The sequence below is a fragment of the Diadema antillarum genome, unplaced genomic scaffold (genome assembly GCF_040938485.1).
Source record: "Diadema antillarum isolate AM-2024a unplaced genomic scaffold, OU_Dant_1.0 seq00000668_RagTag, whole genome shotgun sequence".
Lineage (NCBI taxonomy): Eukaryota > Metazoa > Echinodermata > Echinoidea > Diadematoida > Diadematidae > Diadema > Diadema antillarum.
Window position 1 is genome coordinate 29,543 of NW_027271578.1, and position 27,162 is coordinate 56,704.

Sequence of the window (27,162 nt, forward strand, 5' to 3'; positions counted from 1 at the left end):
TATAATATTACATAATAGGAATATTCAGGTTGAAACTTTAACGAATTGTGCAAGGAGCCAAGATTTGCGAAAATACAATGCACTCAAACATATTTGTCTACACAATACATTGAACACAGTGACAGTTCGTGAAATTTTCATGCCGCAAATGTTTGTGATTTTACAGTAATAGATAACATGTCTGCTTGCATTGTTTTTGAATGTTTGTGTGTGTGCTTGCATGTATTGAGGGGGGGGGGGATCAGGATTTGTTATCCTGACTGATTGTGGTGACATGTGACCAATGTGTCCGAAAAGCTTGGGACAGCACTGTATGCCACTTTTTGATGATGCACAATATGTGATCTGCATACATTGTAAAGTCCTAGATACATCACTGTGAGTGTACATGGTCATTGAAAATGGGGTCTGAGGTGTGAAGACTACTTGTCAGCATTGGATATATGAGGATATTGGTATTTGATTTACAATGTAGGTGACAGTCATGACTGTATGGGAGGCTGTGTTCTGTCACCTAGATTTTAGGTGCCTGAAAGGAAATTGTTCCCCTTTCCAGTAGAGCTTATATTTATGTATAAAGGAAATAAAGAATTAAAGGAAGTCCTACAGCATGTTCAGCTCTTTAATAGTTGATTGAAAATGTGATGGTGAAATTAACTGAGGGAGTAATGTCTTGAGCAGAAACAAGAAAACACAAAGATGTCTTATCTTGAGAAAGACAAAGCAAGAAAAACATAAAATCATGAAATGATATGATAATGATACAAGTACTAAACCTCAACTGTGTTTGCATGCTCATCTATATTGTTATAAATCTTGATTAGCACTTTGATGCAAGTATCAGAGCTGCGTCACTAGCTGGCAGCGCAAGGCCACGATCATGAATCGTTAATGATAGACATGAGCTTTGAGGCACCTTAGATCCTGTTTTCACATGGGCTGGCCTCATGTCAGCTTTCCAAGCCCTGATGTCATTGGAGCATTAATGTGTGTTCTGTGCTGTGATTCCCATCAGCAGTATCCCTCATGATCTCAGAAATATTATATGTGGGACTATATATAAGGCAGACAGGGAAAGAATAGATTTACCCCACTATAGGGCATGCTCCCTCATTCTGCCTATTTCGCTTTCTCATATACAAGTGTACAGTAGAGCTTTAGGCAGGATAGATTGGGCATTATGTTGAGATTTTGAGAAACAGTGTGAATCGTTCAGCACAATGATATGAGCATTATACTTCTTTTCATGTGTTTCTTTTTTACATGATTATCTGCTTGTACCAAGCCAAAAAGAAAATGAAACAAGCAAACAAAACATGTATGAGAAGCGAGAGGGAAATCAATGTGGCTTCTTAAATCTCATGACCAGTTGTTCTGACCAGATTATTATAAAAAGCAATTACACTATGGCTTCACGAGTTTGGATGCCATTCATACATGTAACTGTGGCTACCTCAAGGTCCCACCTCAAAGCTCCCTTCCAAGATGGACCACAGTGAGGTGAGTCAAGGGTGCTGTCACTTCTGGGCACCATTTCTTGAAAGTTGTCAGCCCTGACAAGTTGTCAGTGTCTGACAAATAATTACCATGGTAACAGTCAGTGACCAGAGCTTCTCGGCCAATCCAAACCAAGGATTTTACTGACAACTTGTCAGGGCTAGCAATTTTCATGAAATGGTGCCCAAGTAGACCATTCTTCAAGGTGGCCCTTGAAACATTATTGTATCAGCCATGTTATGCACAAAGGGACTTCCTTTATGTCACTATTCCTAATTGTCTATTGCCATCAGGTGGGGGCACTGTGGCATAGTGGATAAGACCGCTGACTTCCAAAGGGAAGATATCCAAGTTCGATACCCACCAAGTGCTTACGTACCTAGACAAGATGTTTTTACCCACAATGTCCCTCTCGACTTGGGTGTAAAAATGGCTACCTGGCAACACTAGGATAATAACGGCAGGGCCCTGTGGTAGAACAGTGGCTACACTGAAGAGGCTACCCTGGATAAAGAAGACATTGTTTTATATATATATATATATATATATATATATATATATATGTACAGTACTCTCCGCGTAATCGGGTATCGCTTAAACGGGTACTCCGTTTAATTGGGTAGTAATGTCAAAATCACTTCCAATGCACATGAAAATTACCTGATAATCGGGTTGCCTCTCTGCATAAATGGGTGAATGATTTTCCTCTAATCTAATTTCTACCCACATTTTATCGCAGATATAACACTTAAAGAAATCATGAATGCCAAATTTTCCACGGCTAATCGCATTCTCTGCTTAATTTGCAAAGAAGACCGATCATTTGGGGAGTAATTAAACATGATGAAAACACATGTACCAGTACCGACTTGCCACACGTAAACAAACATTGCACATGTAGCTGGCACTCACAATTGCATAGACAGACAGGAGTTGAACACACTTGCGCTCCTCCCTTACTCCGCAACAACATTCACAATACACGAGAAGTTTGCAACGAAAATCAGGCCTTGCACCAGCTCCATAATTTTGCTTTTCCCTAGTCACTTTTCGAAAAGTAACCCGACGTTCTACGTGACTAGTGCACGCAAAGAGACATGTTAATTTCAGAAAACGCCTGCGTGTTAGCGAGGAGTCTTTTATAGTCAAACGACAAAGTTTTCTGAAGACATATTTGTCCATTAAAAGAGTGTAAAATTATTGCTCGTGACTGAGCAAGTGTAAGGTATGTATAATGTGCTGTGCAAGTACACATGTTAAGCATACAGTGTAGGTGTTTGGTGCAGTGTACAATGCATGTATACATACACATTGTGTGTGTGTCAATTGTGAATGAGACGTGTTCTTCTGTTAATCGGGTACTCCGCTTAATCGGGTAAGAAATGCTCTGCTCGAGCCTACCCGATTATGCGGAGAGTACTGTATATATATATATATATATATATATATATATATATATATATATATTATATTATATTATATTATTATTATTATTATTATTATCATCATCAGGTTACAAGGACAGTGCTTACAAGGACTTGGCCTGGAAGCATGGCAACATCCACCTGTCAGCTCCCTGTATCTACTCAGAGGTCATGGAGGCCCTCAAGCTGGAACCAGGCCTGTCCTTCCTCAACCTGGGCAGTGGGACAGGCTACCTCAGTACCATGGTGGGCCTGGTGGTCGGTGAGTGCCCTTCTTCCTTTGTTTGTTTGTTTGTCTACAGGTTTGTTTTTATGAGGACCTGTCATATATCTTTGCCTTTTTTTTTATTTTATTCGTGAAATTGGTCTGACCCCGCTGAAGACTAGTCCTGAGTATACTTGGGCAGGTGTCTATAGAAAATGTATGTTACAACAAAATCAGCCTGTCTTGAATGGGTTAAAAGAGTGCAATTTATCTTCATGGTTACTTCATATTTTTTTGATAGACTAGTAAAACTGAATCAAACAAAGCAAGTTTCAAACATGAGAAGAAAAAAAAACTGTTATGGAACTGTAAAGGTTCACATGTTTTACAATTGAAGATCACGTTACGGTGATATTAGCCACAATCTTGTTTATAAATAAGATGAGTTAATTAACTGACAGTGTGATTGCTTCCACAGCTTTTCACTAACCTGCACACACATTTGAGTAATCCCTCCCCCTCTTTTTGACTGAATAATTGAAATTTGATATTGTTTCTAGAATCATATCAAATTGTGGTGGTATGGTTATGATAACATTTAAACAGTATTTAATGATTATTTAGGGGAAGGGATTGTAGTTGCTGAATTTTCTACCAAAAAATAGTGATTTTTATATCATTTTAGTATACAAACCAGTACAGTGGGAGAGTTGTGACACGATGAAATATATTCCCTGCATCCATTGTACTGTGGGCCTCCTACTATGTTAAATAAATGTGGTTGCAGGACCAAAATTTCTCTGCCACAAATCCCATGAAACTAAAAATACATGTATTTTATAACTCTATCATTTTCTATCTGACTCTGATAAAAATTTTAACTATTTTATTCTAAATACGAAAGTTGTAGCTTGAGCATAGGTTGGCATTGCACTTAAATGTAATACATAGGTGTTGACATACAGTCCGAAGCTATCTGATTTGGGAAGCCTGCCAGAGATTTGCCAGTATGTCATCATTAGCACAGGAGACTAAACACACGAGGGCGCTACCTGGAATGAGAACATTGTGTGTAGTTCCATGTTTGGCACATGCCCATCCCATGATGCAGGCACATCACGCTGACGTTTCAGAACCTGTTCAAACTTAGCTGTACATATCTTGCCATATTTAATGATGTGGCATCAGAATGAGTCCACTATTAGCAAACCAGAAGCCATACAGCTTTGCAAGCTAGTCCAAGATGGTTAGCAAAAAATTACTGTTAGTGGTGAATACATTAAGGTAGTGTTGTCAGCATGACCTTCAGCAGCTGTATTTTGATGAGCCTTATGTCCTACGTGAGATGAAATGATTTTGCGTTAATGGTAGGCCATGTGCTGCTATCACTATATAATGAAGAACTACCAGGTACTCGCTGTTAATCCATTTAGGACGAGCTGATTTTGCAGTAACACTCATCTTTATAGACATCTTCCCAGCAAGCATACTCGGGACTATAGTCTTCACCAGGTTAAGAACAGAGTTTGGTTTTACTTTTGTTTTCAGATACATGTAGTTGTATACATTAGAGGCACTGGTTGGATGGCTGTGTGTTTGGTTTGGATAGAAAGAGATGTTCAGTGCTATACCAGTAGGCCTATGTGAAAGTGATATGCCATTAAGAATTTATATACGAAAGAAAAAACTTGTGACAAATTCTTGGTGTAATTATTGCATCATGTTTTGATATTCTTGTGATTTTAGATTTGTCTGATTCTGTAAAACAAGGAGTGTTCACATGCATTTTAATTTCGTGAATTTCGCGGGTGGCAATATTCGCGAAATTAAAATTCATGCGAAAGTTCTTGCCTACACAATATGCATTGGATGCCAGTGGCAAGTCGCGAAAATTTCATGCTGCGAGAAAGGCCGTCAGCTCCAGTTCGCGATATTCTCATGCCACGAATATATCAACGCATGTTTTACAGTAGATTGGACCATCAGTGCGTATTTGTTGCTTTTTATATGAACATGATTCTCATATGTATCATTCCTCTTGCCTCTATCTTTACAATGAATGAGGAATGTGTAAATTTTATTGATTATAATCAGAGGAGCCCATTACAAGATATTAAATAGATAGTGAATGGCCAAAAGTGTGTAATCCTGTCCCTCTTGCATAAGTAAACACCATGCCCCATTTGTTTTATACAACACCTCGGACGCCAACAGATGTGGTCCACAGATTCTTGACTGTACGTATGCGTAACCAATCAGTTGAAGTTGTTTACAAAACTGAGCGAAAAAATATGCAATGGTAAGCGTGCTTGTAACTGTTGAGTGCGCGCAGCAAAGGTTTGTTTATTTTGACATCAGACCCGTTGGAGGGAACAAAACTTTAACACAGGAATGTTGTATAGTACTGTGTAAAACCTGTCTTTTATAGCAGCCACCCCAAGGGAGACAAAAAAAGTGGCCGATGTAGACAGGTGGCTGCTATAGATAGGGTCGTTAATATCGCTTTTCTCTTTAATCAAGGGGAATTGTCTTTAGTGGTCGCGTATGGCAGGTGGTTACTATAGACGGTGGTCACTACAGTGTATAGACAGGTTTGACTGTATATCATATTCAAGAATTCAATTCAGGTAAACTCAACAGCTACAAAGACACCTTCCCAGTACAGGAAATTATCTTCTCCTAAAAACCAGACCTTTACTCTAGGAGACACAAATATAACAATTTCTTTTACAAGTTGAGGCATAATGGTAAATATTCTTCTCAAGTGTGCATCTCTGCTGCTTTTTTTTTCTGTTTCAAAGGTTCTTATGGCATCAATCACGGCATCGAAATCCACTTGGACGTCATCGATTACGCCAACGAGCGGCTCCAGATGTTCCTGCGACGGTCGCCCTCTGTCGACCAGTACGACTTCTGCGAGCCTGTCTTCATGCAAGGTTCGCTCCCCGGAGTAGTCAGAGCAACGTGTTTCATGCTCGTGGTTTTGTTGCCATGGTATCACATCAAGAATAATGACAGATGTAACTGTGAGAATATCCTGGTGTGATTGGTGATGACTGTGGTATTTTCAGGCTGGAGTCTATTAAAATTTGTTACAATACAAATCCAACTGATTTCATAATGAGTTTTACTAGTGGAGGTACAACCACTCATGAGAAATAGATGCTGTATCAACAGGAGGTAGTAGTAGTCAGATGCCATGGTGATAGTAGTAATAGTTGTGATGAGATTGAAGATGCTGGCAAAAGATTTGTAGTAACAATAGTGGTAATGATAATGATAATAGTGGTGGTAATTGTGGAAATAGTGGTAGTAGTGGTACAGTAGCAGTGGTAGTAGCAGTAGATGTAGTGGCAGTAGCAGCATGCATAATAGCAGCAGTAGTAGTAGTAGTAGTAGTAGTAGTAGTAGTAGTAGTAGTAGTAGTAGTAGTAGTAGTAGTAGCAGCAGCAGCAGCAGTAGTAGTAGTAGTAGTAGTACAGTAGTAGAAGTAGTAGTGGTAGAAATAGTAGAAGTAATAGTAGTAGAAGTGTAGTGATAGTAGTAGTAGTGGTAGGAGTAGTAGTCATGGTAGTAGATTTAGCTGTTGTGGTTGAATATTTGTGGTAGTGGATGTAGTAGAAATAGTAGTGCTCAGTATGTGCGGTTGTGGCAAAGGCTTTAGACAGTGTCATGACCTCTAATGCAGTTTTAATAATGACCGAAGAAGAATTAGCACAAAACCCCCCCCCAAAAAAAAAAAAAACCACCCCAAAACCCAAACAAAATAAAAGTCATTAGATGCCCTTAGTGGGGACTTCTTAAGAAAAGTATGGCTTGTTCTTTCATCATAAGCGTGGAAGAAATGCTCTCATTTTGCAGTAGTATCACTGGCGATGTGACAAACCTTTTTATTATCCATTCTGAATATGTACTCTCAAATTCTTATGTAGGTGCAATATTTACAGATTGTGTTGATTTTCAAAAAAATTTTAACAGTAACCTTAAGGCACCCATGACTCCCAAGGTCTTGTCTACCACCGTTTTAAGCCGTCTTCATTGTGTGTGCTTGACCCCTTGGCATTGTTCCTCCCCTCCGTCTCCTGCACAGGAAACTGTCTGCTTCTGAGCTCGGGAAGCCGCAGCTACGACAGGGTCTACTGCGGCGCGGCCTGCCCGCCGGAGCACGAGAACTACATGAAGAACCTGCTGAAAGTGGGCGGGATTCTCGTCATGCCCCTGGAAGACCAGGTACGGACACGCATGTCCCCAACATCACGATCCAATCAATACTTTTGAACAAAAATAGCAACATTAGTACAACCATGGGCAGTAGATGGATGGTCTTTGAATTGAAATTCCACCCTGGGTTCATGTTGATTTCCCCAAATAAAGTTAAAACAATAACAACAACAATGGCAACAACACAACAGCAGCTCCATTGATAATCAAGCCAAGAATACAGGAGCTGTGCAATATTCAAATTCACATGTTTTCTGCCAATACATATTAAAAGTTTGCTAATTTACTGAGTCTATTTTTTTTCCTTTTTTTTTGGGGGGGGGGGGGTAAAAATTTAAAAAGAGGAACTGCAGGGGGAACCCCATCATAATGAGCTTGCTTTAATACAAGGAGGTAGGGCTTCTAATGAGGTGAATTTGGTATCCCAATTTTTCCATTTCTGTACTTAGCTTGTCTGTAGTATGTTTATGAAGTGCCGGTTAGAATGAGGTAAAATCGGCTATCCGGATGACCTTGTTAGAACTGGGCTTTTCGGTAGGGGCTGAATGCAACTCTGGAAAGTATCTCTGCACATTAATTCTCAGTCAATTGCCATACAGTAATATCTTTACGTTAGAAGGAAACTCTTGTACAGTTTGGTCATCAGGACAAATCTTAATAGAGCAAACAAAGTAAATGAAAGAAATTCTAGAAATGCATTCATTTCTCAGTGTGACCTTGTGCATGTACATTTCAGTCTGAACTGAAAGGTTAACATAGTAAGCTATCATTAGACTGAGGGCTTAAGCGGATCCAGAGAGGGACACCCCGGGCGCACGCCCCCTGTTTTTTTTTTTTTTTTTTTAAATGAAAGGGGGTGCGGGCCCCCCCCCCCCCCCCCTTTTTAGCTCACCTGAGCTGAAGGCTCAAGTGAGCTATTGCGATCGTTCTTCGTCCGGCGTCCGGCGTCTGTCGTGCATCGTGCGTTGTGCGTAAACTTTTTACATTTTCATCTTCTTCTTGAAAACCACATGACGGATTTTCACCAAACTTGGCAGGTAGCATCCCTAGGGGGTTAGGATCTCAGTTTGTTAAAATGGGCACCATGCCTCACCCAGGGGGCCCCAAACCCCCCAAAAGTGAGGAATCTTTAAAAATCTTCTTCTCTAGAACCAGAAGTGACGGAGCTAAGTTAATACTATGAGTTAATATATTGATGACTGTAGTTTCAAGTTTGTTCATGGCGGAATCAGGGGTGCCCCCCTTGGGACCCAGGGGAGGGGGGTGGGGAGGGGTCCTAATGGGGCCTAAATTGTGCATTTTCATCTTTTTCTTGAGAACCCCATGACTGATTGTCACCAAACTTGGCAGGTAGTATGCCTAGGGGGTTAGGATCTCAATTTGTTCAAATGGGCACCATACCCCACCCAAGGGGCCCCCATAGGGCCTAAAACCCCCCAAATTAAAGACTCTTTAAGAATCATCTTCTCTAGGACCAGAAGTGATAGAGCTAAGACAATACTATGAGTTATTACATTGATGACTGTAGTTTCAAGTTTGTTCATGGTGGAATAAGGGGTGCCCCCTTGGGACCCAGCGAGGGTAGTTGGGAGGGGTCCTAATGGGGCCTAAATTGTACATTTTCATCTTCTTCTTGAGAATCCCGTGACCGATTTTCACCAAACTTGGTAGGTAGTATCTCTAGGGGCATAGGATCTCAATTTGTTCAAATGGTCACCGAGTCCCACCTGGAGGGCCCCAAGGGGCCCAAACCTCCCAAAATTAAGGAATCTTCTCTAGAATCAGAAGTGATAGAACTACGATAATACTATGAGTTAGTACTTTAATTACCATCGTTTCAAGTTTGTTCATAGCAGATCCAGGGGTGCCCCTCTTGGGGTTAGGGGGAGGTCCAAATGGGGGCCTAAATTGTACATTTTCATCTTCTTCTTGAAAACCTAATGATGGATTTTCGCAAAACTTGGCAGATAGCATCCCTAGGGGGTTAGGATCTCAATTCACTAAAATGGGCACCATACCCCACCCGGGGGCCCCGGGGGGGGGGGGGGGGGGGGGCCCTCAATCCCCCCAAATTTAGGAATCTTAAAAAATTTATGCCCTTATTGTACATTTTCATCTTCCACTTGAGAATGCCTGGTCAAATTTTGATAGAGCTGTGAATAATTAAGATTAGTGACTGCGTGAAAGGTGAACTTGCGATACTCAGGTGAGCACTAGACCCGCGGGTCTCTTGTTTTTGAAGATACCATCTTTGTCAGCCAATTGTAGTGGGAGCACAAAAAACTGAAAAATTGTGCGCGGAAAGGTTTTTTTTTTTTTTTTTTTGCTTGTCAGCTGTTGAAACCGGGAAGTTGCACCAGAAATATTTGGCCCCCCCCCCCCCCCTTTTTGGAATTCCTGGATCCGCCTCTAGAGGGTTTAGTGTAGACAGTTAAAAAACAGAAGAAGTGTTTTAGGTACCAACAAAGAAAGTGAACATCTTTCAGACAATGGCTTTGAGTACTCTGTTCTGAAGGAAAGATGCCTCATACACATTACATGAAAATAGGCTCTTTATACCTGAAAATGATCATTAACTATGAAGTACACAAATAATATGTAATTATGTACTTTTTTTATTCTTTTACTAATGCTCAATAGTTGTGAGGTATATGCCATTAAATATTATCTGAAGGCAGCATTGATAGCACACATCAGACTTTAGCTCAAGTCTGCCATTGAGGAAATGAAAGCACCTTCTTGAATGTCTTTGCTTTCTTTAGGAATGCCCTTCCAAAGTCCACTAGATTCCAACTAAAGCCAGCATTGATATGGAGCTAGTTCTTATTGGACATGAGCTCAGATGTCCCAATGAGTACAGGAATGAGAAAATGAAAGTCTTTCTTAAACTTCCTCCTACTATTTTAGTGCCTCAGGTGGTTCCATCTTAACTTTTGAGACAATGCTGCCTGCATTTTACAGTAAACATAACACTGTCACCAGTACTGTCATTTTCATATTTTGTACATCATGATATCTTATTTTAAGCTACAGAGAACCCATGTGTTGTCAAGTTTCATAACAAAAGTATATTACAACTTGCAGGGTCTTCCGACATACATTTTAATAGACAAAACTGTTTAATAAATCGTTTCAGTAGATGTACCATTATTACAAAGAGAATCAGTTGTTTTGGGTTTGTTTTTATGATAACTTCATCAGCTAATCAACATGTTTAGCGTGCTTTAGCATGACTGTATCTAGGGAAAAAGCAGACTGCATAGAAGCCAAAAAGTGTCGGTACATTGTACGATGTAAGACATATGACATTCTGTATAGGCCTCTCCTTCACAACTGAAACATGAAACTGTTCATAAATGTTTGGCAATGTTTAGCCCTACAAATTGATATGTGCATGGTCAAATTCAATGTCTTTCCTCTTCCATTTTACTTTTCCCCAAAAAGATATGAAATAGTGACAATCTGGGAATTTATTTCTTTTTTTAATGGTCACATGTGCATTATTAGCCGAATATTCTTTGTATTTACTGGTACATACACATCTTTTGTATTATAACACCTTAGGCTTATACAAAGTTTTCCATGCAGTTTCGTGAATCTAAATGTTCTTAATTGAAGCGCATAGCTAGTCTGAGCTGTAACTACAATAGACCCTCAGTGTCAATAACAAGCTTTACATTGAATATAATTCTGGAATTGAAATGTCTCTTAAAATGTTAAACAGTCTTTGTGTAATGTCACAGTTATCACATAGAGCAAATGCTGAAAAAAACAAAAACAAAAACAAAATCTGTTACCTGAAGCAGAATTTCTATTTGTGATCTCCCTCTCACTTTGGGAAAATAATCCATCCTGAAAATATGCCATCCTTATGCTTTGTGCTAACATGGAATTGAGAAAGTAATCAGAGATGATATAAGTGTTTTTTTATTATTATTTTAAGATTTCACATTCCCTTAGTTTCATTTGTATTAAAGAGATTTCTCTTAGAAAATTCTTCCCATTCAATTATTAATGTGTCAGTCTTGTATTTGAGGGAGAAATATGAAGACAATCATACATTACTCTTTCTAATAGCATAAAAAACAATATGAAGTTATGAAAACATGATAGTGTGAAATGATTTTCAATTGAAATGGATACTGGCCAAAATTCGCATAAAATAATTGATGTATTTGATATGATTTTCTCATTTTGAATTTGTTGCCTTTCTCAAATGTGATATCATTTATAGAGTATACATGTTTATTTCAGACAGATTTATTGTCTGCCCGTTTAGATCTTTGCATATCATCAACTTAGAACAAGAAGGGTGCTAAGACCGTACAAACTCTACGGAGTTAACACCCTTTTCTGCTCTCACGTGGTGATATGGAAGGATTGCTTATGAGTAAAGTGTACACGTAACATGACAAAAATGTTTGGGAAAGTGTGGTGAGGAATGCTAATGAGTGTTGTTTCCTAATGTAATCTCTCCCTCACCCCTTAATCTCTTCCGATGCCGGGCCATTGACCAAAAAACAAAACCCAAACAAACCACAAACAGTTGGTGCAAATCTCGCGCACCGGCCCCCTCTCTTGGGAGAGCAAAAACCTCCTCTCGGTCTCCTTTGCGACGCTGCAAGAGCCGCCGCGGAGCGAGGTCAGCAAGCTGGTGTCTCTTGAGCTCCGTAAGTGCCGTCCCCACCTCCCACTCCCATAGTCCCACATGTGCACATTGCTCGTGGCTGTGTCGTCTCTGTCCATGTGTCTTAACGGTTGGAGTGTGATTGATTCACAAGGCTCACATGCAGCTGCGGTAGTTCAGAAATCATGGCGACGGTGGCAACAAGTATTGCACCTGCAACTGATGTATGTACAAATTGTATTAAATCAACATTCATTCTCGAGTAAAAAGCTGCAGAAAACTGCATGCATGACCCTAACAGTCCAATTCATTTCAGAAATCAGATAGGCTGCTCTCTACCATGAAAAGGATTGATGCAAAGTTGACGACAAATCTTTTGTTTTTCAAGATTACATTCAAGTCAGAGGTTCGAAGTGAATACGGAGTTGTAATCAGATATTGGCAGCTGTCAAGAGACAGTTTTCATTGCATCTTCTGGTATTGATCATAGATGGTGCAGCAAGACTTATCTACATGGTGAGCCGTGGTATGAACTACATGTAAATTGCAGTGAGCTGAATGTTCAATCATTCTCCAAATTGGTATGCACATCACAACATAATGACCTATGAGCAGAGATTCCCTTGTGGCTGATTGTCACTTCCTCAATGTTTTGCTTTGTAAATTCTGCATGATGTTTCATTGTTATAATTTCGGAAGAAAAAAAAAATAAGCTGATGATAATGAAAGAAGAATCAGAATTTGTCCTTATAGGTTCATTATGTCGTGATGTGCATGCGCTTGACCGCACAGCATATTTATTTGTTCGGGAGACGATCTCCATTTTCTTTTTTTCATCACCATTACTGCAACCATGGCAATATATATATTGCTTTTGTTTGTGCATTTCTTTCTCTCTCCCCCTTTTTGATTGGGTGATCCCGCAATGGCGAACGCTCTTCCCCCCTACTGCCCCTCTGAAATTCTGAAAACAAGTTGGTCCAAATTAGACGCACGGACCAGAGTTCCTGGGTGACTTCCAACCTAAAAGCCGTCTCCTTTGCCCCGCTAATACTGCCCTCGTTAGCAGAAGGCGAGTCACTTGACACGTTCCATCCACGTAAGTCCGCATCGCACACGAGACAGTGTGTGCCAGGTACCAATGTGCAATTATGTCTTCAAATTTCTCTTTTGCCTTTCAGCAACATGCCCAAAGTATTCATCACACTTCAAATGTAGACAAGACAAAAAACAAGAAAGAGCAAATTTTGTGATACCCCATATGTGTTGTTATTTCTATGCCTCTCTGATGATATATTTGCAACACTCTGTGTTGAATTATTCATGCTAACTCCTGCCCTCTTCGATTAAAAAAAAAAAACAACAACAACCCAAAGCAGTATGACATATTTTCATTTGAAAGATAAGTACACATGTAGATGATGTTTGGATATTATCATCGGTCTACATACACCAGGAAGGCTTTGAATTGTAGGCTCTAACATTTTTTAGTGTTTTCTGTTAAAAAGAGTCATGCAAATCAGCATGGAGAAATTTCATTTCTGATGAAAAAATAACTGTCCAATACTTCTACTTTTATCTGTCCTGCAGAAACAGAAATCCAATCAATTTTGCCCAATTTCCTCAAGTTTGCTCAAAGAAGTACCAAACCGATTCTTGTTACTTTGAATTAAAGGACATCATATTGCATTTGTGTTCATCTGACCATGACAGCAATCTATCGGATGGTATTTTATGCCAAATGTTAAAGTGGGTTGCTCCACTCATGAAGAATTTTTAAGATCAAGTCATTTTACCCCCTTTTGTTTAAAGACTTCATGATAATCATGACTTTATTTGCAAAAGATCCTTTTTTTAGGATGTGATTTGAACACTTTTTGTCTTTCCTTTATTAGTGAAAAAAAAAACGGGTTCAGATACACTGTATGTTTGAAGTTTCAGATTTTATTTGAGGCTGTAGAAGCAAATAGCCTGTTCCCTCCATGTCCCATGAAAGAATTGTTCTGGCTTACTCTCTGTTCTTTCCTATCATTAGCACAACCACAAGGGATGAATGACAGAGAAAATTATTTTGCATATACAATATACCAAGCAAAAACAACCCCAAGTTTGATTGTTATTATGTTGAAAAAAAAGCACCCAAATATATAGGGACAAAAATACAAGTCCTTATAAGGAGATTATCCAGAACTCCGTGATAGGGAATGGAAAGTACTCCCATTTTCAGTTGTTTTCTTCCATTTGAGCACTTTGCCTTTGTGATCACATTTCTTCATTCAAAAACAGTCATTCATAGTTATTGTTTGCTACATGTTCTGCTTTCAACATTGCTTTTTATGTTTAATGGTATCTTTTGGATTGGTAAATTGGGTTCTCCATTGGCTCCTTCTATGAGGAAAAAATCAGGAAGATTCTTGTAAAACCCCACTTCATTTTGTGAGACAAGTAGCAAATACTGTCCTTCAAATCTGAAAACCTTTTGCACAGGGTTGTATTTCATGAGTTGACCATGATATAAAATGCTTGAATATCTCACATAATCTTCCCTTCTACTTGCAGAAGACAGAGGGGTGGGGGTGGGGTGTTTGTGAACCTCAAACAGATAGCTTCATTGTACTATGCAACTTAATCTGGAGGAGCTTTTATGGGTCAGTGGAAGTCCAACACCACATTCCATCTTTAGATAAAATAGAAACTGGATAAGAGAGTACTATCCTGATTATCAGAAAACCAGGTATAACGGCAGAACAGTGACAGGAATTATACACATTTTGATGACAAAACTGTAAATAAGTGGTCAGCATTTTCAGTATTTGACATTTTTGTCTAGCAGACATTTCTTGAAAATGGAATGAAAGCATGGCGCTGTATGTGGGTGAAACAGATTCTTTCTATGTGATTGTTACAATCCCTATGCCAGACATACATATTTATTTTGAGCTCATTATTGCACTCCATTTTTCAACAGCCGATGCCCAACCAAGAGTACTACAGGATCTCTGCAGGGTTCACATACGTAAGCACCTGCGAAAGATCGTAGAGAAGGAAAACCCCCGCAAGCCACGCATCACCCGTCGGCCACCGCCCCGGGCCTCTCCGCCCCGACTCATGCAGAACTGCATCATGATCCGCAGCGTCAACAACATGCTGGAGCTGGCAGGAGAACTGATGCTCGACGGGGAGGAAGAGGAGGAGGAGGAGGGGGAGCAGGAGGACCCCATGGAGGAAGGCGGAGATGCCGTCGAGGGGCGCAGTCCTTGGAGTCGCCGCCAGGACCGGCCCCGCAGGGAGGGAGAGGAGGATGAGGGGGAGGACTTCCGCAGCAGGAACCGCGCCCGCTTTGAGCGCTTCATGACAAATGCCGCCATCTTCACGCGCCACATGGGCAGCCGACGGGAGACGGATGAGGCATCCTCGCACGACGCAGACGATGAGAGAGAGGTTGTCAGGGGAAACGGTCGCCAGGTGAGGTCGCGAAATCACAAGGATAAGGAGCCCGACAGCGAGGAGGGCTCCAGTCGAGATGCCAGGAGCAAAAATGGGGCGAAAGCAGAAGCTCAAGATGCAGAGGATAGTGATGACAACAGTGATAGGGGAGAGCACAGAGGACCGGGGACATGGGGGTTCAGCTTCAAACGCGCCTTCAAGAATTCCTTCCCAAAGGAACGCAAGAGACAGCACAATCGCAGGAGCGAGAGTGAGCCAATAGAAAAGCAGGCCGGCAAGTCGATAGACGTTGATGAGGATGAAGAGGAGGAGGAAGCTTTCAATCTTCCGGAGGAGGGCCCCAAGAATGGCAAGAGCGGGAATGGTCTCCAAAAATCCTCCGCAGCAGCGGGTAAAGGAAGCAGCTCCAAGCTGCCAGCATCAGACTCTCAGGATGAGATGGAGGATGACTCCGATGTGAAAAAGTCTTCCATGGAGGATGCCCCGTTGTCTGTCGAAGACAATAAGATGGATGCCACAGATGCTGATGAGGCCAGAAACAATGAGGATGATGATGATGATGATGAGAAGGAGGAGGAGGAGGAGGAGGAGGAGGAGGATGGCTTCATTAGCAGCGCTTCATCCAGCAGTGGCATTTCGGATGAGGGCATCTTCCAGCGCCTGAAGCGGGAGAAGGAGGAGGAAGAGGAGGCCAAAAATAAAGATGCGCCAATCAAACCCACCCACCTGTCCAGGAAGATAATGCAGCTGCCCCTCCCCCGGGCCCTCGTCACTTACCTGCTGTACAACCGAGATATTGCTCAGGAGGAGTGAAAGAAGACGCCACATGCTGTTTTAGAGCATGTGGGACCACAAGCATCTTTTCCAGCTCATGCCCACATAGAGGGAATGGGTTGATGCTGTAGTGATGTCATGAGCTAGCTGTTGGGTCAGAAAACAGACATCAAAATAGGCTGTTCACATCACATCTGTACAGCTCTTGAGTGTATACACACACGTACACACATGCAAGCAATCAATGTCTCCTCACTTTAGTACATTGGCAGGTCTCCTGTCTGTTTGTCACGAGTAAAACTTGAGGACCCCTTTTCACATTGAGTATCAGCATGCAATCATTTTAACATATTCTAGTGACCGACTGTAATGCAGCATGCAATCAAAAGAACGTATACTAGTGACCAATTGTAATGCAGCATGCAATCAATTGAACGTATACTAGTGACTGATTGCAATGCAGCATGTAATCAATTGAATGTATACTAGTGACTGATTGTAATGCAGTATGCAATCAGTTGAACGTATACTAGTGACTGATTGTAATGCAGTATGCAATCGATTGAACTTGTACTAGTGACCGATTGTAATGCGGCATACGATCAATTGAATGTATACTAGTGACTGAGTGTAATGCAGCATGCAATCAGTTGAACGTACAATTGACTGATCGTAATGCAACATGCTGTCAGTTGAACGTATACCAGAGACAGATTGTTGTGCATCAGAGTATGAATGAGGCTCTTTTCTCCAGTTGGTCTCTTTTCTTTTCTCCTACATCCTCTTGAGTGAAACAGTGTTCTACTAAAAAAATTAGAATATGGGGAAAAGAAAATATGGTAAAAATTCTGGTCATGCAGACTTTTGCAACCATACAAGGGACATAGCTGTCCAGGTTAGGGCTCACCAGGTGTATCTTCATATGTGAAGAATTTTCCTTCACAGTTTAATGCCTGTAATAGTGTTCAAGCATGAGAAACTACACATTGCAAATAAATTTTCTTTGCCAGTATTTCTTTTACTTAATGCTACATTATGTTAATGTATTCGGGTTTTTTTTTTATTTAACAAGTCTCAAGCTGCTGTATAGTATTTGATGACATATCTGTATGTACACATGAAATCGCTGACGGTGGTTGTACTGCAACAGACAGCAGTGGTGATGTTTGAAAGACGGGCTATAAAAGAGAATTCATCCCCCAAACAGCGGAAGTTCTTCTGAATAAAGGCAATGAAATACAATAAACAGACCTAGAAATGGTTGACAGAGAGTGGACTATTACTCCTAAAGTTGCAGCTATTTGAATGTCTGTATGCCGTCTGAAAATAGCTTCATTTATCATTTGGCTGTGACGTACATGTGTAGCTTGTGTGCCCTCTGAAATGGCTTGTTTTAAATAAGGGCCTAAAAGTAGAAATTTTGCAGGATTAGCAAGAAAGAGTGACTTCTACTGGAAGATTAATATCTTCGATATAATTTTGGGTAGATAAAGAAGAAAGTGCTTCTTTCTAAAAAACAGAAAATTAATGAAATACCACATGTGCAACAACTAATGTTAAAGACATTATTTATGATGGTAGATTTTCACAGATAATCATTTAATTCCATGTTTAAAATCTTGCTGATTCTTCAACAGTAACTTTTTTCACATTCATTACTTGAAAAACAAAACAAACAGAATTACCACCCCATACCTTTTTCACTGTCTTCATTTCAAAGAACTTTGTTTTGTTTTTCTTTCTATTTTTTGAAAGGGATGAAGCGGTATGTATTGTCCTAGACAAGAGCCACATGCACACTGGCAGCTGATCATCTCAGTTTGCAGGTTTCATTGAGCAAAAGAATAATTTAAGCAGTATTAAAACTCCAGTGCCCTTGATCAGTGACAAGTGTAGAGCTACAATAGTGTATATTCCTGTACCAGCACTTTGTGGCTGGCTTTTTGATTGAGAACGGTGGGAAAATGAACTACCCAGTACTGACTCTGACCACCCCCTCCCCCATTTCTTTTCTTCTTCTTCTTCTTCTTATTTATTTATTTTTTTTGTGGTGTGCCTAACAAATGATTAACTCTTCATGTGCCACATTCGCGTGCGCAACTTAGTCGATGGCTTGCCAAGTTTACATATTTTGCTCAAACACACAACCCCACCCAAACCGATCAATAAATCACGAAATGCTACAGTATAAGGACAGATTCACTCCGTATTCCATTCCTCACATACAGCTCATGTTGCGTGATGATTAAATTGCGGTGTTCCATGGGGGTTTTGGAGTTGATTCTAATTTTCTGTTGTGTCTGCAAAAGTCAGAATATTGTAGCTACTGGCCATTTGCAAGAGAAATAATCATACAGCTGAAGCTCGTGTCATTAAATTTACATCACAGCAAAGCTTGGAATTTTCTCTACAACCTTGCACATTGCATGTCTAGCATAAAATGTTTCTATAAAACGTTACATGGCTTTCAAAAACAATGTTTTCAAAAGTGTCCATATGTTGTGGTCTCAGAATGATATGGCACACAGGAGGTGTACAACATTGTACACAATGGCACACATAGATTTAAAGAATGATTTTGTAAAAAGTGATGTTATGCTCAATTCCAATACCCTCCACCGTAGTCAAGGGCTACACACATTTGGTATAGATTGGAAACCATGTGCCCTGACCCTCACACACTCTAATCATGCATGGTGTGTTATTCTGACTGTGTAACTTGTCATTCCTCAGTTACTGCTGTTAAAGTGCTCTTATGCACACTGAATGTAGTGAATTTGTGCCAAAGTGATGATTTATTTCATGTGTTTCGGTTTGCGTTTTTGGTTGTGGAGATTGCGTTGATAACAGGAATATCGCATTATTTAATTATTTTGCACATCAAATCAAACTGTGGCATTATATTTGAATGTTGGGAGTGGGCACTGATTTTAAGATTTTGTCATTAGCAACACAACTTGTGTTCTGAAGATTGTATTGTGTGTAGAAATTTTTGAGCTGCACTCAGATGTATTGGGGAGGTACTGTGACTTGATGAGGAAAGTGCATATTGTGCGAGAAATGCAAAAATGTGCAAAACGTCTCGACCAGTTTGAGTTTTTGCATACTCCCATATCTCTGAGTCTGGATTGTGTTACATAGTGGCAGCAAAACAGAACTTTTTTTCTTCTTCTTTACTCCTAGTACTATTCTGGTCCTGTGTAGTTGAGTTTTTGGAAGTTTTTGTATGCTATAGCCATGAAGTGTGATGATATTATTGTTGAGTTGATATCCCCCCCCCCCACTCTTCCAAGATGTAGACTTTGATGACTGTAGTGAGCAAGGAACACTAGACACACATTTATTTCTTGTTGGTGTTCACACCACATTAGAGGCATTTAATTGAATACCCAACAACACACAATTACAGGTAGGATTTTCACGTCACCCATACCCAACGGTATGACCCTGCAGTCAGTGTGGGGCATTGTTTAGAAGTGACTTCTGCTTCCTTCCTAGGAGTGCATACCAAACTATGTTTCACAAGCAGCCTGATTTTAGAGGTACACTAAACTTTGTGCTCTTGAGTAACACCCATATATTACAATTCTTGATATTTTTGTATAAAAGATTGAAAGAAAAAAATGTAAATTCTATGTGTTCTGTATAGTCTTAAAGTGAAAAAAAAAAGAAGATTGATATGAGGATGAAATCTATGATGTGTGAGATTTTGGTATAGTATATTTATTTAAAGGTGACGATAGAAAATGAATGGACTGGATGTAAATAAGTATGACATATCTTATATTTCACTTGCAATAATGACATGATCCCTTGGTGTTGAGTCCATAGTTCTGTACCCCTAGCACAAGTCCCCCCTCCCCCAAGTTTTATATTAATTTAAAGTAACAAGTCTGCTAGACATGGCACATTTGTAGTTGTTAAGGTTAATTGATTACTGGAGGAGACATCGTCGCAACTCGTGTGACTCAGAAAACCAATGAATGGCTTTTTTTCTCTCACCAAGAAGGCAAATGTCACGGAGATGTCTGAGTTGTCGCAAATCAAGGTGGCAGCTTGTTCGCCTGAAAGTTGCAGGGGTGTCACTGGATGACTACGGCAGTCGCGGGGACCTCTCCGTGACGTCTTCTCAGATGCGGGGAGATGTCTCCACGAAATCTCCACAGCATGGCTGGTAGGTTGCTATAGGTCTTTGCGAGATTGCGGAGACGTCTTTTGAGAAGTTGGGAACAAAATCAGTCTCAGGACGTGGCTGGAGGTGTTGGATGGAGACATCACTGAGGCACGAGTTGCCTCCTAGACTGTAGGCCAATGAGATGATACCCACTATTGTCTTCTTACTCTTTTGATGTATCTTCATGTGTTATTGGCACACATAGGTTGTAGTAAACTATCTTTGTACTGCTTTGTTCTCCATGAAGAGAGTCGATCCTCATATAAGTTACACAGATTTCCTGCCCCGATTGGTGATATAACATATGTAAATAATGTCATTCTCCGTACTGGAAAGCTTTATTTGTCAGTGTAGGGGCCAACCACAGTATTTTTCTCTTCTTTTTTTTTTTCCAATTCATGGTAAAATTTTGCTCGTCTGTGATAGGCAGGAGAGGATGCAAGTACACTGTACTGGGAAAGATAATGCAAGTCCAGTTCGAAGTGAAAGTGGTCTTGTGCTATTTGGGGGTTTGGATTTGATGTGAGCTTTCTGTATATTTAGAGCAGGGAAAGGGTATTCTCTTTAAACACATTGTGCATATTTGCTTCATTTTACTTGATGATATTTTAGTTTGAAATAATTTAAGTATTTACAATATCTGCGTTCATTGCAGCTTGCAGTTGTGACAGTCTCATCCTGGTTGAGTGTGGTTAATGTCCATGTATAATGCAGTTTGTGTTCTGGAGTTGTGTATTAAAAGCTGATCTGTTTGACAGACTTACCAGCCATAGGATTAGCGGTACATGTGTGACTCATGATATAAGGGGTTAGAGGTCACTGACTGTAGCCTTGCTTCAAGATGTCACACACAAGCACACAATATTAAAGTCTTGTGCATGTAATTCCCCTCCATCCACATCTCTGTGTTTTCTTTCCTGATGTTCTCTGTTTTTCTCTCCTGCAGTGAAATATTCAGTGCGTCGTTTTCCTCTGTCTTGCATTCCCAGATATCTTTATAAAGGGATGATATAGTTTTGGTTGAGATGGGGCTTCAGGGCCCTGTTTTATGAAGAGTTATAATTGATTATATGGTCGATTTCTATCATAAGTCTGGCAGCCTGTGTGTTAAGGAAATTCATCATCGATTATGTCTTTTGATAAAATGGGGCCCAGGTTTCCCACTTTTTTGTGAGTGTAATGAGAAACATCTGATGAAAAATGAAAAAGCATATAATTCCAAGGGAAAGTCAAAGTTTATTTTTACAAAAATGGTTTTGAAATGCTGAGAAATCCAAAACAAAGTGATCTTAATAAAAAGATGGGACCCACCTTTTATAAGGATTGCTTTGTTTTACTTTGTTTCTGGATATCTCAGCCATTTCAAAACTGATTTTCATCAAATAAACTTTGAATTCTAAGTATCTCGCAAAAAGTTAAAAGCTGAATCCTCACCTCAGCCAGTACTATACCATCCTTTTAAGGCCTATTTTATGAAGGCGTGTGGAGTTATTGTAAGTTCCCATAATTTCAGTTCATTTGGTAGCACCCTTAAGTCCTCACAACTAACTGGTCGTTTTATGGCTGTTGCCATGGTGACACACTCATTCCAGCTTTCATTGGCTGCGAAAACTCTTCAAGGAAATGCGCTTCTGAAATCGGTCTCTGTGTAAAGTCAATCTTTAATTACATTTCATTGGTCGCATTCTTTCCTGTGTACACATATTATTGCACCTTGCCTCTGTTCTCCAAAAGGCAAGTTCCTATACCAATTCACCAGTTTGATCATTGTTTTATCAATTCTTTCAGCCCCTTATTGGATTACTAAAGCATGAGCATGAGCCTATACCACATTTGAAGAGGAAGTGCAGTACAAAGCATGCTTTTTTGAAGTATATGACAAGGTTATTTTGATGTGATAATATGATTTCAGACAATCTAATATCATCAAGAAGAAAAAGCTAAGTATGAAAAAAGTAGCTGTAAAATATATTGAGACAACACCAAGAAAATTACTTGTTGACACATGATTTATGTTTTGTTTTGTTTGTAAGTTTGTTTGGTGAAAGTACAGAGAATATATATACTGTATTTTAAAGTTTTCATCTTGGCAGCAAGAAAGTGAATTTGCATCAGAAGAGCATTCGCGTCTTTGAATTTGTGGCTTTGTCTATTTGAAAATACATTGTACCATTGATTTTCCTTCTTAAAATGTAGGCTCAAGTGAAAACTTCTGTTCCATTTTTAAAGATTATGATGTACAATGTTGTAGTGTTATGAGCCCAGTCAAATTTTGTTGTGAAATTTCCTTCATTTTTCATTTACATTTTGATGTATTGCTGTGCAGTAATGAGGGAAGAAGTAAGCGAGAATTTTTCTCATCCCTACTCTGGCTTCTGCCTTTCTCCTAATATTGTGTTTTCAAGAGTTGTTTGCCATCCTTTTCAAGTCTCATTCAATAACTTTTCAGTCTTATGGCAAAGGAAATTAAAGATCTGAAACTTTGTATGGACATATTAAATGGAAAATGCATTTAAAGCTTGTGAATTCTGAGAAGTTGCATTCTGCTCAATATCTTACTTCACAGGCTGCCATCATCCCCCCCCCCCCAAAAAAAAAAAAAAAAAAAAAACCAAACATTCATCATAACTTTGTGAGCATGCAGTACTGTACTTGTTTGCAGCGGACAGGAGTCCCACCAAGTGAGGAATGTTACAATAAGCCTTTATCCGTCCCAAGTCCATATTTAATTGTGTATCACTTGACTTTACAGAAGGTATGAAATATCTAGTTCAGTGTAATAGCCTCTTCTGTTCCTTTGCTTGTATTCTGGTAGAGCGCCACTGTATCACTTAAACTTGGAAAGTTTGTTTTATTTATTTTTTTTCTGGGGGGGGGGTGTTTTTTTGTTAATTTGTGATGAAGAATCATTTGATTTAAGTGACGAAGGAAGGATCATTGATAACTTCCGTTTTACTCTGTTTTGTCCTTATTTTTTCTTTTGCTGAGCTTGTTTTTACTTGATTGTATCCAAGGACTAATCAAGATTGCTGATTATGCTTGTGTATATTAGCACCTCCTACTGCTCATGCTTTGTATGGACAAGTTAAGGAGTAGTTTTAAGAAATAAAAAACAATAAAGTGGTTGTTGGTCACAGTTTTTTGTTGTTGTTTTGGTTTTTTATCATGCAGTGATACAAGATGCATTTCTTGTAAAGATAAAAGTTGAATGTTCTTTGAAGAAAACAAAAATAAGGTAAAGGTTGCAGGTCATACCACAAGTGTGATAACAAATAAGATATTGGATGCTCATCAACATGTAGAACACAGAATGAAGAAATACTGAAAGGAAGACTAAAGTAATGTGCCTAGAACCTTCAATATACCATCTAGGAAACTCCCTTTTTTACTAACTTTCTTGAAGTTATGATATATCCTTGTGAGTCTCCTGTGTTATCAGAAGTGGCCTATTTATAAGCATATTCACAACTGTGTACATATATCTTTCTAGTTAAGACATTCATTTGATATATTAAGTGGAATGTTCTTGTTTTTCCCTTAAATTATGTAAATTATTATAAATTTATATATCATGTAATGACATAAACTATGAGCCATGTGTTTACATGTTCAAAAAAAAAGAAGATATTTCTGTGTAGATAAAAATATGTTCATAATGGAAAGATATTTCTGTAAGTTGTTCTTCTTTTCCGTTTGATTTGACAATGGAAATGACAAAAGCTCATTAAATATCTAAGAAAGAATAAAAGGGCTTTGCTTTTCCATCATTTGTTGTCTTTTAGCCTTATGACCAGGATGGAATGGAATGTTAGGAAACATGTCCTATTCATGTTCCTAGCCTCAAATATGAGTATAGCCCAATTCAGAATAAAGTGTAAGAAAGTTAGATACATGTACAATCATGTACATGCATGGGAAATTTTGTCACCTGACAGCACATCAATATATATATATATATATATATATATATATATATATATATATATATATATATATATACACTGTATATATATATACAGCAAAAAAAGAAAGAAAGTAAACACTTTCTAAGTTCATACTTCCTCATATTCGACTGAAAAAGTAATGTATTTGCCAAGTGTGGGTATATAATATACATTTATATATTAGATAGGTGGATAGAGGAATACACACGTACACATGCAGTATACGCATGCCTACAGAAAAAAGTAAGAGATTTCCATGTATTGTGATTAAAACTACAGTACAGTGTATATGCACGTACCAACCAAAGAACTACTCGTAACCTGAATCTCATGGAAATCAATTATAGGGATCTTTGTAAAAGGTCCAATCAATTCTCTACAACACCCACCGTGGTTATTTTACAGAACCTCAAGTCCATATTGTGCACCGTCTAGTTAAAGGGGAAATCCAGTCAAAAAAATAAATTAGTCTGATAAAAAAAAAGAGCAAAATCTTACGAGTTCAATGATGAAAATATGACTGAAATTGGACGAAAAATAAGGAAGTTATGAAACTTCGAAGTTTTGCTAATTTCTGCAAAACAGTTCTTGTACAGTGGATATGAATATGCAAATGAGTGAGCTGACCATGTCATAACCTTACAAATTTTCATTGATTGTATACAAAAAATGATGAAAATTCAATGTTTCTGTCATTGAAGTCTGAAACATGTTTTTCCTGGTTGAATAACTTCAGAATAGTGATCAGTTAGATATATCAGGATTTGAGCCTCGGGCATAATTGCATTTGAATGAAAAACTGGAAATTTCACAATTTTATGTACAAACTATATGGCAAGTTGTGAGGAGATGACATGCTCACTTTGCCATTTGCGTATTCATATTGACCATTCAAGAACCATTTTCTAAAAATTAGTGAAACTTCAAAATATCATAACTTTCTTATTTTTCACCCGATTTTGATCAAAATTTAAGTGTTGAACTCGTAATATTTCACTCTTGCTTTAATATCAGACTAACTTATATTTTGACTGGATTTCCCCTTTAGCATTATGTTCCCATGCAAAAATGAACTAGAAAAGCACTTTGAGAGCGCAGACCTTCGCCAAGCAGCTCATTTCAACCCATGACATGCAATCTAAAAGTCTCCCTGATTTGATTCCCAATGATGAAGAAGTGTTTCTGTTGTGTCTGCAGTAGAGTCTACCTTATCAGTAGCACACTGCACGCTGTGTGCGCGTATGCACACCTAAAATACAATATCAACAGTTCGAAAACTTGTTCGTTAGCCCTATTTGCCAATGATAGCCCATGCAAATTTTCTTTAAGTATCCTGGTTATCCGGTTGTCTGGATCACTACCAAAATTTAACCATCTGTTCCTTGTGTCATTATCAACTTTTCCAATTAGTTTCACCCAAATCTGTTGACAACATTTTTAATCATTTTGCAGACAGCCAGACAAACAGACAGACGAACAGACAGACAGACGCCAGCAAAAACATAACCCCCTTGGTGGAGGTAATAAAGTGAAAAATGCAGCATGAATACATGTACATTATTTCCTTGTCACACACATCATTACCTCACTACTGCAGCCTGCCTTGGGGATACTGTAAAAGTGGATATTTTCGCATAAGTAATTTTTCACACTCGGCCTGGTAGGATGAATTCTGTGTGTTTTAATTCCACGGAATCAAGACATCAACTACAAAACCTTATGGCTTGCAAAAATATTTTGCGTGCTTTACTAAGTTTTCGCGCTAGCTTCTGGTTGCGCAATAATGTCTACACCGCAAAAATGTCCACTTTTACAATACAGCTGCACACACATTTCTGTTTTGTTAGCCAACCACTTGTAAACGCAAAGCAAGAATCCAACTGGCAAATGTCATTTGTATCATGGTCGATTTATTAAAACTTCACAAGTATTGCATGCCTAAATTGAATGTATTACATAAAAAAAACGAGAGAGGAAAAAAAAAAAGTCAACAGAGAAAATAGTTCTGGTTGACAACAAGAACAAATGAAATTGTATCTGATAAATAACCAACACATTCAGATGTTGCTAGTCTACATCTCAGACACCACTGAAAATACGTCATGACACTGACACAAATCCACTTTATTTTATTTTCTTTTAAAATTAAATAGTAGCACAAAATATATGCAATAGTTTTGTACAAGAACATATCAATTGTTTGACTAAATCAAACATGTTCATACGACTACAGTCTTGTCAAGACAGTACTTTTTCAAAGATTTCATTGCCAACGTTTTTCCCTGTTTTATTTGCCTTACATTTTTCCAAATCACTGGAATCTATTTGAGAGCAATGCATCTCCACAAATATACCAAATAATTCAACGAGAAAGAAGAAAGAAAAAAAAATGTCTATGACAGATGAACTACAGTTTGTCCTGTATATCAAGAGCGAAACAAAACATTTCAAATGCACTGACTTGTCTGAATTCTACGACAAATAAGCCGCAATCTGTGTCTTCACCTCAATGAACTATGTACACTCTGAACAAGACAGAAACCTTTTGTTTGAGGATATTTCTCTGCAAGAAAACTCCCCTCCACTGCCATACGCTCTGCCACTGATACTTTTTTCAGTTTGCCATTCCTGGTCCATTCTCTTTGAAAGAAGTACAAACATCAAAATCCACTCCCCGATTTTCCTCGATAAAAATAAGCTTTGCAGAAAAATAAAGACCTCTTCCCACTCCAGAACTCAACATAGCTGGTTTTGGTCATTTCGATTTTGCATGCATGTGTGTTCTCCATTTTTGTTTTTCTAAATCAATTTTATCGTTGACACTCAAATTCAAACACCCACACCCACAC

At 39.0% G+C, this 27,162-nt stretch overlaps 1 protein-coding gene across 1 annotated transcript in view; it reads left to right on the forward strand.

Annotated features, from left to right (window-relative positions):
• LOC139736860 (uncharacterized) overlaps positions 1 to 17,099 on the forward strand; it is a 36,463-nt gene extending 19,364 nt beyond the window's left edge. Inside the window, exons 3-7 of the mRNA XM_071647522.1 lie at positions 3,010 to 3,183; positions 5,928 to 6,062; positions 7,217 to 7,356; positions 12,950 to 13,073; positions 14,943 to 17,099. Of these exons, the coding sequence (XP_071503623.1) occupies positions 3,010 to 3,183; positions 5,928 to 6,062; positions 7,217 to 7,356; positions 12,950 to 13,073; positions 14,943 to 16,234 (1,865 nt within the window). The 3' untranslated portion in view covers positions 16,235 to 17,099. The remainder of the gene's footprint in view (positions 1 to 3,009; positions 3,184 to 5,927; positions 6,063 to 7,216; positions 7,357 to 12,949; positions 13,074 to 14,942) is intronic.
• The last annotated feature ends 10,063 nt before the right edge of the window (positions 17,100 to 27,162 follow it).